At 40.6% G+C, this 16,941-nt stretch overlaps 1 protein-coding gene across 4 annotated transcripts in view; it reads right to left on the bottom strand.

The window, feature by feature from the left end:
• Positions 1 to 10,526: 10,526 nt before the first annotated feature.
• The window catches only part of LOC118393143 (angiopoietin-related protein 2-like), a 29,166-nt gene continuing 22,751 nt past the window's right edge, over positions 10,527 to 16,941 (bottom strand). For all 4 annotated transcript variants that reach the window (XM_035785500.2, XM_035785501.2, XM_035785499.2 and 1 more), the window contains exons 4-6: positions 15,094 to 15,287; positions 13,673 to 13,943; positions 10,527 to 13,500 (exon numbers count right to left, since the gene is read on the bottom strand). In XM_035785500.2, coding sequence (XP_035641393.1) covers positions 13,301 to 13,500; positions 13,673 to 13,943; positions 15,094 to 15,287 — 665 coding nt within the window. In that variant the 3' untranslated portion in view covers positions 10,527 to 13,300. The remainder of the gene's footprint in view (positions 13,501 to 13,672; positions 13,944 to 15,093; positions 15,288 to 16,941) is intronic.

The raw sequence follows: 16,941 nt of genomic DNA, 5'->3' as shown, positions 1-16,941 counted from the left end.
TATTGAACAAAAATATAATCACAACATGTAAAGTGTTGATCCCATGTTTCATGAGCTGAAATAAAAGATCCCAGAAATATTCCATATGCACAAAAGCGTATTTCTCTCAAATTATGATCAGCAATTTGTTTACATCCCTGTAAGTGAGCATTTGCCAAGATAATCCCTCCACCTGACAGGTGTTTCATATCAAGAAGCTGAGTAAACAGCATGATTGTTACACAGGTGCACCTTGTGCTGGGGGGCAATGGAAGGCCACTAAAATGTACAGTTTTGTCACACAACACAATGCCACAGATGTTTTCAAGTTTTGAGGGAGCATGCAATTGGCATGCTGACTGCAGGAATGTCCACCAGAGCTGTTGCCAGATAATTTTATGTTAATTTCTCTACCATAAGTCGCCTCCAACGTTGTTTTAGAAAATTTGGCAGTATGTCCAACCGGTCTCACAACCACAGACCACATGATACCACGCAAGCCCATTACCTCCACAACTGGCTTATTCACCTGCGGGATCGTCTGAGACCAGCCCCCCAGACAGCTGATGGAACTGAGGATTATTTATGTCTGTAATAAAGCCCTTTTGTGTGAAAAAACTCATTCTGATTGGCTGGGCCTGGCTCCCCAGTAGGTCGGCCAGGCTCCCAAGTGGATGGGCCGATGTCCTCCCAGGCCCATCCCTGGCTGCGCCCCTGCTCAGTCATGTGAAATCCATAGATTAGTGCCTAATACATGTATTTCAATTGTCTGATTTCCTTATATGAACTGAAACTAAAATCAATGACATTGTTGAATGTTGCGTTTATATTTTTGTTCAGTATAGATGTAAATGTGTTTTTAGTCATAGTTGAAGTTGCATACTAAGTCAGTTAATAGATAATAAAATGGATAGTGTCATGTCAGTAAAAGTTTATCCTGAAATAACACTTTAAATCACTCTGTGCAGTGAAAGATTAAAACGCATCACACAATGAAAGTCCAGGAAACCCTGTAGTGGTGTGTTATTTAGCTAACAGCTGTGATTTAAATAACCTAAGCACACACTCTGAGTGTGATGTACTGGCCATGGTTGGTCTAAACATTACGTACTGTAAACATTATGTTTGGATCTAACAGACCTGCTCAAGCTATCTATCCAGGCCTGGGTTACAGTGAATGGCAGTTGTGGTTGGGTCTCCCTATTAGTCACTTACGATTCCATCGTGTTTTTCATTAGATTTCTTTTGTCCAATTTTATTTATGAGATCAGTATACAAGTCTTTTTTTATTGTATTATTATTCCAGCTTTCAGCTCAAAGATGAGTAGGCATTATAGACCTACTGTATGTATTGTTATAGTAGCTTAATCATGGAACAACTGGCAGGGTATGTAGCCAGTGTATTATGGAGTTGGATTTATGTTGGGCTGACATTTTAAAATATTTATTTCGGGACCTCAGAGGAACAGTAAATAGTGTTCTAGCAGTTCTTTATGACATGGTAAAACACTATACCAGGAGACTAGGAGATTCATATAGACTAAAATGTATGTATTTTCTCTGGGTAATTTGTGACATCTTAATTCAAAACTCATCATCTGGTCATCTGGATTCGACGGGATGGAAAGTGGGACTTCCACTGTTAAAAGTAAAACAATCATATGCTAATTAAGTACATTATATATATATATTTTGGATTCAGATGTAGCTTTATGATAAAAATCCTTGATAACCCCATAACAGGGGAATAGGCCTCCACCTCCCTTCGTATTGAATACCTCATCTTGGTCTGTTTTTAAAAAAACTATCTCTGGACTCTGACTGTGCAGTTTTATAACAATGTTATTGCATATCTCCTGTGGCCCATACTGACGAACTCTCACTGTTAGAGCACAGCATAGCTTTTGGGCCTCCAGTCTTTCATTGGAGAATGTGGCCAAATATGGAAGACATGAAAGGCTAAGTAGTATCCATGCATGAATCCATGCTCTGCTTATCAGTGTTCGAGCTCTGCCCAAGCCTAAGGAGTATAAGAAATAGCCATTGGGCCTAGATGTTAAATTGCGGTTGGCCTTTTCCAGTACAGTATGTTTATGGGTCCTGCTGGTGCAATATTTCTGATGGCACTTAATGAAGGGGTTCATTTCTCTGGTTATTCCACTTTGATAGTTGGTGACATTACAAAGGTGTCTTGATTTCATAAACCTGATGTTACCACTTTTTCCAGTCACATTTTCCATATTTTTCTGTAAACCACATTTTATTTGTCCTTTTCAGATGTGTACTTGTTGTTGTTCAGTGGAACAGGCATTACTTATGGCCTTCTTAACAGGAGGACTGGTTGTGCTGAAATTATAGGCATGATGCCAGCCTCCAATTTAGCCTGTTACATCCTTATTAGACCTCTATTCAATGTGGCTCTATTGGTTCACCCCATTCCTGTCTTTAGTACTCTCTTAAGATGTATATGTATCATCAGTACATGCATGATAACATTGAAGTGGCTGTGAAGGTTTGTGTTAGTACCATAGTAAAGTAGATAGAAAGCATCACCCTAATAGTGATCTACCATGTCATAAATTCATGGAGTTAATATTTTGAGACAATCAGTCATTGATATTGCATGAATGAAAGCTGTATATGTTAGGTATGAACAAGGAACAAGGGACAGTACTAACAGTATTTCTTTGACTTTGACAGACAAGAGTTATTGCAGCCATGTGCAAAAAAATCATGAATGGTTCACTGATGTGAATTCACATCTAAAGATATGAGCTCATTCACCACTGGCACGTTAAAACATCACTTTGATTGGATGTTAGGCTGTACAGTTTAAATGAGCTGTTGAATTAAAACCATTGTTTAACCACTCTGTGTCATCTTTCACGTTTTGCCTGAATTGCCCAAATCCTCACAACCGGAAATATATGTTTGCCTGATGTTGGGATGTCACGCAAACCCAAAGATGGAGTGGATTGTTATTGTCCATTTTTTTAGTTAACATGTTATTGTTATTTATTGTGGCATATGTTGAACTGGTCTCAGACCATTTCCACAATTACACGAATTCCAACCCCATTGGGAATAGATACTGATGTAGGCTATTAAACGATTTGGAAATGTTGAATCCCATGTCATCATAACCAAATGTCAGCTGTGCCCCAGAATCATGTAGCCCACATCACGCCAACCATTTGCACAATACCCTTGTGTAGGGGTGGATGACCTCACATGCTTTCGTAAGAGTGCATTTCAGACTACTTATCATTTTTACATGACAGAATAAGAGGGTAAGGTGGAGACGCCTCCATCTCTCCCTCACATTCCATCAGGTAGGCCTAATTTCCAACTGTATTATACTGTAATAGAAACACTTTGACCAAAGGACTGATTGTTTGGCTTCTACAGCATCTCTTCCTGTAGATGCTTATAGTGATGATGGCTGGTGAATCAATGAATGTGTGACTAGGTGATTTGTTGTCTTAATTTCATGCATAGGCTATTCCATTTCCTGCAAGTCAGTTTATGGCTGATGAGAGACATATTTACAACAAAATGCAAAATAAATAAGGAGTTATCTCTTAAAACCATCCAGATGAGTTACATCCTGCTATATTTGTGCTAGGTTTGTAATGGTGTGCTTAGATGTTCCCAAATGTTTCAGACAGTACGACCCACAGTCCCCTAACAGTACGACCCTACAGTATTAGTCTTCACTGGACCTGTCCAGGTCAGAGCATTTGCCCGTGTCAAATTATAAATGTAGTCCATAAATCTGATTCAGTCTGAAGTTTAAGAGTTGCTCAAACACTGTCTGCATTACCTCAGTGACTGGGTGTAGTAAAAGCTACAGCCCTCCTGGCTCTGTACAGGCTGGGATGGAGAGAACCATGGGCTGCGCGTAAGTTTCCAACACTTCCAGTAAACCCGCAGACCTTCAGCTGTGTGGCACTGCTGTCAAGACCCATAGCACATTCATGTTGTTTCAGTCCTTATTAGCTGCATGCAACCTGCTGGGTTACAGTGTGACAGAAAACAGCAGCACTTTCTGCTCTAAAACGGATACTTTGGACATTGAAATAGGTCAAGAAAAGGGTTCCATACATGGTCTTACACTGTAGATCTTGTATCCTCTCTTTTTCCACATTCTTGGAATTCATGTGATCATTTTACAAGTGTTATTTCCATTTCGAGGGAGATGTGGTTCATGCATTTTATTGGACTTGCAACTGTCATGGGAACACTTGTGAAAACGGGATTTAGTACAACAATGTGCTCAATGTTAGCAACAGACTAAGAGGTGATTGCAAATTCTTGTGACAAATATATTTGTTTTATCTGTAACATGACGGTATACCATTGAAAAGTCACCTCTAAAGGGTACAACAACAGTGTACACTATATCTATGTCCTAACCTCCCTTCTCCTTTTGGTCATCAGGCGTCAGTTAGCATGATTGGGCTAAAGGTAATAGTTAAAGCAGGCACACTGATGACAAAAACAAAGAGTTCCTTCTGACTTTTCTAATACAGGGAAAGCCAGCACAGTGCTACAGACAGGTCACCCTGTGGAAGTTAAAAACGTGGAAAAATACTGACATCATACACCCCCAAAATCTGGAAGGGAACAAACAACTGAAGACAGGAGCTGCACAGAGGACAATAAATCATTGAGTTTATTGAGGATGTAAGAAAGTGGGATGAAAGCAGAGTCTCAGTATTAGAATTAAATGCACTTTAAACTTGTCATATTTTATTGTGAATGCTTATACGAAGCCATATAATGCATTAATAGCTGTCTCGTTCTGAAAGGTTGATACTTTTCCTGGAACTGAATGACCTATGCTCTCTTTAATCTCTGTCATTTAGATCTCCAGATAGACTTGGATCGCAAGACATGGTAGGACTGTAAGAGGTTGCTTTCTGCATCACACCCTGCTCTAACTTTTAGAAGAAGTATACGATTGAATTAAACCCGGGACAGAGTTTCCACACAGAAAAGTGCACAGAAGTGGGTTGGAAGAACTTGAAACAGTGGTCATGGCATCAGTTTTTACCCCAGGCTTAAAATCTATTAGTAGATCTACACATCACCACAATTTGAAGCTCAGTTCCATGGTTTTGGTCTTAGGGAAAGCTGAATTATTCCACATTTGATACCAATGAATGCAATAAACAACTAAGAATATTTCATCTTCAACCAGCTATACTGTATTAGCCTATATTCTATGTGTGACTCTGTTTCTAAATGTTTCCATTGACTACCACATTGATGATAATACTTATGTGACAATACTTTGGTTTGGTTTGGATATACATATGGAACAATATATTGGTTAGGTTTTTATTGCAATCACAATCTATTATTATAATTATTCCATCCATGTTGTTTTAAATTGTGTTTTTGCTGACTTGCAATAAGTCAGTGAAGTGTACCATTCTGCTCACTATTCAGCGACACGCTGTATGCCACCTCTATGGGAAAAGCTCTGATCCATGTCAAAGCCAGTCTCCTTTTCCCAGGCTGATGTACACTATAGGTTTATTTGGCTATATATGAAAATAAAGGTCAAAGAAATAGACAGTCTCTAATATTACCAGCCGATGGCTGAGGAATGTTCTTCACATGGTTCAGAGAAGAGTGGAATATGGTGCCCTTTGGCTTCATTTCAAATTTCTATATGAAAATAGGCACATAACAAATCAAATCAAATTTTATTTGTCACATACACATGGTTAGCAGATGTTAATGCGAGTGTAGCGAAATGCTTGTGCTTCTAGTTCCGACAATGCAGTGATAACCAACAAGTAATCTAACTAACAATTCCAAAACTACTGTCTTATACACAGTGTAAGGGGATAAACATCAGAGTACTTTGCAGTAAATGATCTTGGTAAAGTTGTGGAGGCCTATAGACTTTCTTGACAGAGGCCTCCTTCAAAAACTACTGATGCCTGATGCCTCTCAACAATATGCCTATGAGATCACATTGACCATGCATGTCTCAATCTGTGGTCTCTCTAAATGCCCCATAACTGTCTGCCACGCCAGCTTTGACATATTTATTTTACATTGTGCTCCATTAATACTTTTAGATTTCATATGGGCATTTCTTTGTTGCATTTTTGGGAAAACATTTACACATAAGCCCAACTATGTTCTACACCAGTGAAACACCAACAGAACATACCTGTGCTGGTAGATCAATTGCTCCTCTGTTTCGCTTAAACATTGCCTCAGATCAGAACCTGTCTGCAAATGCTTTATCATACCATGATTGTTGTCTCAAAAAAACAGGCCCCTCGTCAGCTTGATTCTGCCTTCACTAGCGTGCTCAGCTAAGACTCTACTGGACTGCAGGGCAGAGACGCTGTCTTTCTCATGATACAGTACCTTTGTGAAAGCTGCAGGACAGAGGCATGAAATAGATGGAAAGATAGGAGAAGTAGAGGTGAGGGGTAATCCAGACGCCAATAGAAAAACATTACCCTTTAATCAAGGTATGTCTGACTACCTGTGGATTTTGTGTAAATGAAGAAGGATGGCAAGCTCATTGTGGAGTGATGCTCATCAGGTGGAGGGGAGAGGGAGCAAGAGGGAGATGGAGAGAACAATATAGATACAGTGGGGCAAAAAAGTATTTAGTCAGCCACCAATTGTGCAAGTTCTCCCCACTTAAAAAGATGAGAGAGGCCTGTAATTTTCATTATAGGTACACTTCAACTATGATAGACAAAATGAGAAAAAAATCCAGAAAATCACATTGTAGGATTTTTAATTTATTTATTTGCACTGACACACACCTGCTACATAGCCGTTAGGCCCGAAGCGACAAAGACTAACTGCAGGGATCCATCTTATTAATTCCCTGCCACAGCCTTTGATGTATAAGGTATTAAGATGTGTTGGAACCTTGACTGCCCTCAATGAGTCTGCACAGCAATACGAGTCGATCAGCCCAGCCGTCATTATTCAAAAGATGAGGCATTTGAACTGATTCTCTCAGCGTTTCTCTGCTCAGAATATGCATGTGTGCGGATTCAACACAGCTTTGTCTGGTGGGGAGGAGGAGGAGGTGGGGTTCGGGGCTCTGTCAGCCACATTGACTGGGCTTTTCCATTGTGGTGGTTCATTGGACATACACGGCGGGGACAGCTCACTGGCAGTCAGGCTACACTCACATTCATGTTCATGATTGATACATCTACATGTACCTTGCTCCTCAGATTTACAGATCCATAAATGGAACTTTGTTACATATGATTTCTCTCCACGAGACACAAGGATGTGAGGATGAACAGACCTGCAGTGACCTGAGCATATGAGTTTGTGCTAACGGTTGAGGAAAATTAATGTACAGTATTTAGTTCTGAGAGCCACTCTGGTAGATTCTTGGCTGAGTATGTTGGTTGGTTCTTCACCAGGCTGGCTAGGACTGACTGTGGCTGTTCAACTCTGTGTGAATGAGCAGCTGATTGAGAGCCAGCCCACTGTCAGAGAAGCTTTCCACTCCACCTTGGACAAAGCACAGACCTGGGCAGAACCCCTTTCATTCTGAACATTCAACTTCCCTTTGTGGAAATTCTGTTCTGATGGATTTGAAATGATGAAGAGGAATGAAAATTCCAAATGGAAAACATTTTAGTTGATGACTGCTAAACCATACAGAAACTTCTCACAAAGAAAAGCCACACAGGAGGATCACACAGTTTATTCTCAGTAGCTGCAATCAAGGAAACACGAATGGAATCTAGGTCATTCTACCAATTAGGTGCCCTTTGAGAAGTTTTACCTGGTAAAAAGAAAAATGTATTTCATCTAATTGTAACATTCATAAAGAGCACATGTTCAACTTAATAAAATAACACGTGTTCCCATCTAAAGAGGTTAAATAAAGAAATGACTATAGTAAGTGCATGTAAAGTAAAAGGATTGACCCTAACAGCGTTGACAATTTCTTCTTAAATCAGCCATAAATCCCCTTGTGACAGGGGGAATTGTTGCTTGTTTTATTGAAGTAATGGGCACTTCATTCATTACAACAGGCTTTTAAAATTCAATGTTGGTGCACAGGTTAGTTAAAATATCAAAGGGATGCCATAAGGCACTCTTTTCGTGGAATGACCCATCTCTGTTGATAAATTACTACTGAAATGTGTGTCTGAATTTGAGTCATCGTGAGATGTGCTTAACTTGTTTTTCTTTCATAATTAATATAATGTGTTAGCATTCCTGAAGCTAATGTTAGTCATGTCTGTGAGAAATGATCAAAAGAGAACTCCCTAAAATTCCTTAATGATTGTCTGGAGGACACTGAGGGGAGAAGGCCAGGAATTCATAAAGCTTCACAAGTGAGTCATCTTTCATAAGTTTCAGATGTATTATTTGCCTATAAAACCAAATGATATGTCTTTGTCTACTTTATTCTGAATAGCTCTAGAGCTTACTTGAGACTTTACTTCAGTTATTTTTTAAGTGTATGGTTATAGATATGGCTCAGTTTGAGCAGACTGTCTTTCTTTTTCCCAGGTTTATTCAACTCCAGCAGAGGGAGTGACCATTTAGACAGTGAATACAGCACAGGGGAATGGCTTTTCCACTTTTCCTAAATGCCTATAATCTAAATGTGTATTTGAATTCGACAGAAATGGAGACTCAAAAGTGGCGGAAAAATGTATGTGACTTACATTGCTTTATGTGTTTGGCTCCTCTCATAACAACATGAGGAGAATCTGGTGCAGCATGCATGGTTTACTGTCCCATTCATTTCCTGTGAGCACGCAGCTGATCCAAAACCAATTTTCTATTGGAATAAGGTATCAAATCTGCAAATTTGAGAGCCAGTTCAGTGACACTAACTCCTGAATCCTAATCTTTTTTCATGGTCTTCTAACAAGGAAAAAAAAAGCACAGTTGCTCCCTCTTTCTGTAGCATCCATTAGCATGCTATCTGGCAGTGCTAAAGCCTTTTAGATGATTTTATGATTAAAAATGGAATCCACAATAGGGGAAACAGGGCCACTGTCTGCCCCACGGCTGTTGTTATTGTTTTTGTTTTGTTGACGAAGCAGAGATGAGGAGCGTAGCACATCGTGAGGGAAAAGTGCTATTCTATTGCGCATGCAATGATATCTGAGGGGGGAAAACATTGTTACAAACATGACTAACATTAGCTTTGCAGTAACTTATTTGTTGTCATTATATTGCAAACTGGCGTGGCAGTTTCACCGATAAGGATTCTTAACTTTAAAACTAGAATCCTTATTTGGTGACACTGTCATGTCCGTTTGCGATATTACATTTTTGCATTTTAGCAGACACCTTTATCCAGAGCAATTAGGGGTGCTTTGCTCATGTCAACAGATGTTTCATCTAGTCGGCTCGGGGATTTGATCCAGCGACCTTCCGCTTACTGGCCCAACGCGCTTAAACATTAGGCTACCTGCCGCCCTATTACAAGCAAATGCGGACTTGATCTTTAAAGAGCTGTTCCAAATAAACACTCTCAACAAGCTTTTGTTTCAGACACGTCTCATTGGTTAACGAATGGTTCTTTTTTTGATACATTTAATCCAGTGGTTGCAAAAGGACGTTCAGATGAAAAACATCTGATGGAACCAGATTCATTGCAGTGTTGACATGCTTTTCCTTTCTCTACAGACAGGAAATATCCATCTACAAAGTTTGTTATAGCATTTCAATTTCTTAATGCATTAAATGTCCTCTGTCATACCGTCTTAAAGCTGCAATAAGTAACTTTTTGGGAAACCTGATCAAATGTTCATGAAAATGAGAGGTATAGATCTGTCATTCCCATGGGAAGCAAATCTAAGAAGCTGTACATATGTTGCATGTGCACTACTTCTATGCTTTCCATTCTTAAGTTTAGTTTTAACATCTTTTACATTCAGTTTTGTACACCAGCATCAAACAGCTGAAAATACAATGATTCTCTATGCTTGTTTTATTACATAAAATTAGCTGAACTATTAGAATTTTAGCAACCAGGAAATGGCGGTGCATGTTTTGCACATTACACCATTAATGGGGAATAATTTCAGACTGCAATAGTGCTGTGAGGGGAAGGGACAATGGCATGCCAGAGGTTTTACAGGCTGTCATGTTTCATTCATCATCCCATGGTCCACTGGCCGTGTGGTTGATAAATGCTATATCAAAGACATTGTCTCTATCTCCCCAATCACACGTTGTACACAGGAGAGCAGAGCTGCTCGTGACATCTTCATCGCAGACTGCCTGTAATTATCCTAATCTCCATGGCTCCTGTGGACCCAGGCCCTGCTTGGCTTGGGCTCTCAGACTTACAATCTCTCTCTCTCTCTCTCTCTCTCTCTCTCTCTCTCTCTCTCTCTCTCTCTCTCTCTCTCTCTCTCTCTCTCTCTCTCTCTCTCTCTCTCTCTCTCTCTCTCTCTGTATGTATGTGTATGGCCTATAATACTAGATCCAAGACACGTGAACATATACAAGGTAATACAACAGAATATACATTTACAGTTGTGTCTGTACATACAGGAAAAACTCTCAAAGAAGCTGCACATTGTTTATTGCAACTGTATAGTGATACATGTTAGCTTTGTTACGTTATATTACAAATATATTTTATGTACAGACAAAATGTGTCAGCTCAATTTACACCAACAATTAATTTATACAGTACATATATTGCTTGGTTGCTTTGTTGCAAGCAAATGAATACCTGGCCTTACATTTGAGGTTTCATGTCATAAAGTAATATTGAAAAATGACTGCTGCAGGGAACCATTATATTTTATAGAATATCACTCTACCATCTAGACTTACAGTGCATTCGGAAAGATTTCATACCCCTTGACTTTTTTCCACATTTTATTAAGTTACAGCCTTATTCTAAATAGTTTAAATGTTTTGTGTTCCTCATCAATCTACACACAATACCCCATAATGACAAAGCAAAAACAGTTTATTTGAATTTTTGCAAATGTATTTAAAAAACAAACAGAAATACCTTATTTACGTAAGTATTCAAACCCTTTGCTATGAGACTCGAAATTGAGCTCAGGTACATCCTGTTCCCATTGATCAAACAAAGAGATGTTTCTACAACTTGATTGGAGTCCACCTGTAGTAAATTCAATTGATTGGACATGATTTGGAAAGGCACACATCTGTCTATATAAGTTCCCACAGTTGACAATGCATGTCAGAGCAAAAACCAAGCAATGAGGTCGAAGGAATTGTCCGTAGAGCTCTGAGACAGGATTGTGTCGAGGCACAGGTCTGCCCAAACTGAGCAATCAGGGGACACGGGCCTTGGTCAGGGAGGTGAGCAACAAACCGATGGTCATTCTGACAGAGTTCCAGAGTTCCTCTGTGAAGATGGGAGAACCTTCCAGAAGGACAACCATCTCTGCAGCACTCCACCAATCAGGCTTTTATGGTAGAGTGGCCAGACGGAAGCCACTCCTCAGTAAAAGGCACGAGCGCTGCTTGGAGTTTGCCAAAAAGCACCTAAAGGACTTCGCTCATAAGAAACAAGATTCTCTGGTCTGATGAAACCAAGATTGAACTCTTTGGCCTCAATGCCAAGCGTCATGTCTGGAGGAAACCTGACACCACCCCTACAGTAAAGCATGGTGGTGGCATGCTGTGGGGATGTTTTTCAGCGGAAGGGACTGGGAGACTAGTCAGGATCGAGGGAAAGATGAACGGAGCAAAGTACAGAGAGATCTTTGATGAAAACCTGCTCCAGAGCGCTCAGGACCTCAGACTGGGGCGAAGGTTCACCTTCCAACAGGACAACAACCCTAAGCACACAGCTAAGACAAGGCAGGAGTGGCTTCGGAACAAGTCTCTGTATGTCCTTGAGTGGCCCAGCCAGAGCCTGGACTTGAACCTGATCGAACATTTCTGGAGAGACCTGAAAATAGCTGTGCAGTGACGCTCCCCATCCAACCATGACAGAGCTTGAGAGGATCTGTAGAGAAGAATGGGAGAAACTCCCCAAATACAGGTGTTCCAAGCTTGTAGCATCATACCAAAGAAGACAGAATCGCTGCCAAAGGGGCTTCAACAAAGTACTAAGTAAAGGGTCTGAATAATTTTGTAAATGTGATATTTCATTTTTTACATTTTTTTTAAATAAATGTGCAAAACTTTCTTAAAAACCTGTTTTTGTTTTGTCATTATGGGGCTTTGTGTGTAGATTGCTGAGGGGGGGGGGACTATTTAATTAATTTTAGAATAAGTCTGTAAGGTAACAAAATGTGGAAAAAGTCAAGGGGTTTGAATATTTTCCCAATGCACTGTATGATTAAGTCAGTTGTCATGATTCCCTGTACCTTGCACTCTGCCACACCAGCAGTATGTTCATTGGAATGATCTAAATCATAGTTACTTTGAGTTTGTAAGCCAGATATCAGGTCATAACTGTTGACAGTACTAGTGCTGTAGAGCAGACTCTTGTATCTATTCCGCCTTTTACATAAGTGATAGACATTAGATTGTGTATGTTGACAAAGATTATGGCTAACATATTAAGAGTACCTGTCTATACCATGGTTTAAGAAATGTGATTATTGTTTCCTATAAATTACTCACCTGAAGAGCTTGATTTAAACACCATAAGGTTAGTCACTGGATATAATGTCCTGCGTCATCTTCATTCTCATAAAATTATGTTCTGCACTATAAAACATACAGACTACAATATAAGATTGCTATTCCAAGCTACTTAGTGTGAGCACTGTGAACTGACATACACTCCTGTTTTCTCCCATTTTTTTTTACCTTTTTATTTTACTAGGCAAGTCAGTTAAGAACAAATTCTTATTTTCAATGACGGCCTAGGAACAGTGGGTTAATTAACTGCTTGTTCAGGGGCAGAACAACAGATTTGTACCTTGTCAGCTCGGGGATTTGAACTTTCAACCTTCCGGTTACTAGTCCAACGCTCTAACCACTAGGCTACCCTGCCGCCCCATATGAATCACACCGTACCATCAGTTCTAAGGCAGTAGTACACTTTGCTCAAAAGTTAGGTCAACAGACACATTTGAACTAAATTTAAAGGGAGAGAAGCAAGCATACAGCCACACCGTTACATGTGTTCGTCTGTGGAGAAACAGGATGCACCCTGCTTCTCCTTTATTGCTCCACCAAGAGTCCTGCCTGAGGCTTAGATATTGCACTTTCTATGTCATCATCGTCTTGATCTGGCTGTGTAAGATGCCTTTATTTCAGAGTTCAAGAGTTGGTCGAATTGAGGTTTTTGCGGAGAGGAAGTCGTTTTGAAAAGGGGCTACTTGGTCTTGTTTATGGATATTTAATGAAAGGTGTTTGGGTTCGGTCTTATCATCATAGATACTTTCTTCAGGGAGTAGGCACCTCCTCTGAATTCAGCCCAGTAGACTCCATCTTGGTAGCGACTGCGGTAGTGTCCTCCTCTGTACCATACTCCGTTGAGGTTAGAATGGGCACATGCATTGTACCACCAGCCTCCCTTCTGGTAGTGGGCACAGTTACCTGGGTTGAAGCAAATATTAGTTGGACAACATTGTAAAATCTCAACAAAAATGAGTGGGCTTACATTTGTGGACTTACAGTATGGACTAGGCTAATGAACTGAGTCAGAACTCAACACTAGAAATGTTATCTTGTGTTTCTGTTTCAACGTGACTGAGTGAGCATGTCCTACCTGTATATGCATCATGGTCTCTGTCCAGCGTAGTGAACTGTTTGCCATTGTGCCAGGTGAGGGAGTCTCCGGCGTTGCCATGGTAGCGGCCCACCCTGAGCTTGTAGAAGTCTGCCTCAGGCTCCAGCCTGAAGCTGGCATACTCTGCAAACACCTTCCTCCCAGACCAGTCTTCCAGAGTCACCAGCAGCTTGTAGTTCCTCTGGTTGGTCAGCCAGTAGATGTTCTCCAGGCCCAGCCAATACTCTCCATCAATGTTCCCAAAGCCTTGCTATGAGGGGCAAAGGGAGAATACATACAACACAGTCAACATGATGGGCTTTACACAAGTAAAGGTCTGGGGGATAATTCAGAGCCTCTTCTCTAGTCGGTGCCTGGGAAGTACTGAGATAAACAGTCCCTCTAGATGCTCTGACAGTAAAGGTCAATATGAATCTGTCTTAGAGTGTTGTTTATTGTCAGGGAAGGTATCAGCAAATAGCCCATGAGCCTACTACACCATAGCCAGTATTCAGTGGTCAGATCTTCACTGTCTTGCAATTATAAAAAATGATTTAATGGCCTGTAGGATCTACAAGATGTGTGCTGGTCTGGACTGTTCTGCCTCAGTTCCGTGCCAGGACAGGTCACTGGATATGATGTGTTTTACATTACATTGCGCATGCTTTGAATCATGGGAAGATCTGGCAATTGTACACATTTAATTCCCATATGTTTTAATGTGTATCGTAAAGGTCTTGGAAAGTTCTCTGGCAAGGATTTAAACAAGATTCTTGCAAATTGTTTGTCTGCCCTATGATGTTTGCACTCAAATAGTTTTGCCTTGTTGCAGTGCTTTAGATCCTTACACTAACCAGACCCTTTTCACCTCATTCCCCACTGGCAATATTCATCCCTTAGTATTTCATGCTGTCCTCATGACTGCCTGTGTAATGTTGTGTAACTACCTGAATTCAGAAATGTAATTTTCCTCAAACCATTGCTATGATGTAAATATAAATAATTTTCATGGACCATGAATCATTTTTCAGTGGGCAATATTTTTATTGTGGCATTGATTTCCAGTATGGCAGCTATTCATCCACACGTTTCTCATTAAGCCTGTATGCGTCCTGTGTGGACTAATTTCACAAAGACCCAACTCCTGTTGACGGATGGTATGAGTCATCGGCCAGTGGTGTGACTGACAGGTGCAGAACCCTGTAGGTACAGGCAGTGCAAGGGACCATTCTCCTCAAACCTCAACAATGACTTAGTTTATTTATTAGTTCAGATCTTTTTAACGTCAGACACACCAGACATAAGTCACCTGTTTCACTTCGAACTACTGCCAATGTTCAGCATACAGACACAGTTCTACATAAAACCTGCCTCCCCTTTATACTAAAAGAGTTTGCCTTAGTGTGGGGCTGTTTACATACCTTGTAAGTCTCCCAGTTCCTGAAGAAGTTGACTGATCCGTCCAGCCTCCTCTGGATGACGGTCCAGCCACCAGGGTCGTGTCTCTGGTCACACCACACCTGCATTAGTTTGTTGGCGTTCTCTGGCTTCACCAGGTACATGCCACTGGCCGTGTGGCCATCCTCAAGGGCCTGAAGGCAGTCCTTCCATGGCCCTGCATGGGACAGGAAATGAGACAGACACAGTGGTTAGACAGAAAGCCTGGTGGAGTCAGTGGAGTCAGTGGAGGTTGTCAAATAATATGAGTCATTTTCATATTCATAATTAACCCTTGTGTGGTGTTCATGTTTTTGTTATTCACCCAATGTTTGCGGATCTGGACCCACAACATTATTGGGTTTTTAAAACAATACAGCCATACCAATTTTTGTAAAAATACTGAACACTTAATATTTATATGTTGACTGATATAAATTACAAGGAATATAGACAGCATACATGATTAATATTAGCCATTTACCTCTGCTAGATCACATTGACCAATAAAAGGGCTATTCGTTTTTTTAAATAAAAAGTGATTTATGTAAACAAAAATCAGTTATAATCAAGACATGGGTGCAAAAAAATCATGTTTATCTTGAACAAATATAAATTAAACAAGGTTTTCATCACTATTGATGTTTATTGCTTTGAACTGAACAAATTGGAAGGACTAATTTTTACATACAGTATTTTATGGAAATTATAAATGAGCCCCATTGAACACAAATTAAGGCTGGTCTACACACCACATGAGGGACAGAGTTTTACTGTGTGTGTGTTGCTAATGTATTTATTGCATTTGATGCATGTGTACTGTGTCTTTCTGTCCTTCTTGGGTCCACACACATCGCAGCGTGTCTTCTTGTTGCTACCGGTTGCAATCTAGAATGATAAAAACATTTACTCGCATATATAGTTAGAGCAGGCCAAGGTAGGAGAGTCAGACACACACACATGCAACAACATCACTAACACTTACCTCCGGTATTGGAGTTGTTGGTTCTGTGGGTCAGACGGATGGGGCACCAGCATCCTCCTCATGATGGCTACAGAAGCTGGGGTCCTTGGGATATGTTGCCTATTCTGGATTTGAGGTCTTACCAATGCCTTGCCCAGCTCCTCGAGAAAGTGCCATCTCCTCTGGAGCTTCCCTCTGTTCCAATCTGGGTTCAAGGCCATCAAGATGACAAACGGGTTGTAAACCGAGATGTCCAAGATGTTGAAGAATATCGTAAGGTTCTTCTTTTCAGCTGTAGCCAGTCACCAGCTTGTCTAAATTGTCCTCCCCTCATTTTGTGGCATTGTAATGCATTATGATTTCTGTTTTCTGATGTTCCTGGCCACAGATTCTGCCATCCCAATGCAGCATATTCATGAGTTCCAAATGTTTGTCTTTCTTTGGCACGTAGGACACTAGGGACGTGTAGGCCGTGAACACAAATGTAGAGGAATTGATAGGCCTGTTCTGTGTATTCAACAGCTGAGTTGGGAGCTCTGGCTTGTTTTTTCATACTGTTCCTACCATTGTCAGCTTCATCTTGGGGAGCTCCTGTCCCAACTTGTGCAAAGTAAAACAGTTTTTCCTATGATGTTGTGGCCACGGAGTCCCTGTGTCACGTCCAGGACAACCCACATCCCTTGGTTCTTCTCAGGGGCTCCTCCATCTGGCTTCCCCATATACACTTGCAAGTTCCACGCATAGGATGAAGCAGCATCACAGGGGGCCCAGATCTTGATTCCATATTTTGTATGTTTAAACGGTATGTACTGCCTGAAGGGGCAGTGTCCCCTAAATGGTATAAGCTGCTTATCAACAGTAACGTTGG

This window comes from Oncorhynchus keta, chromosome 14 (genome assembly GCF_023373465.1).
Source record: "Oncorhynchus keta strain PuntledgeMale-10-30-2019 chromosome 14, Oket_V2, whole genome shotgun sequence".
NCBI lineage: Eukaryota > Metazoa > Chordata > Actinopteri > Salmoniformes > Salmonidae > Oncorhynchus > Oncorhynchus keta.
This window is presented reverse-complemented; position numbering and strand designations above follow the sequence as displayed.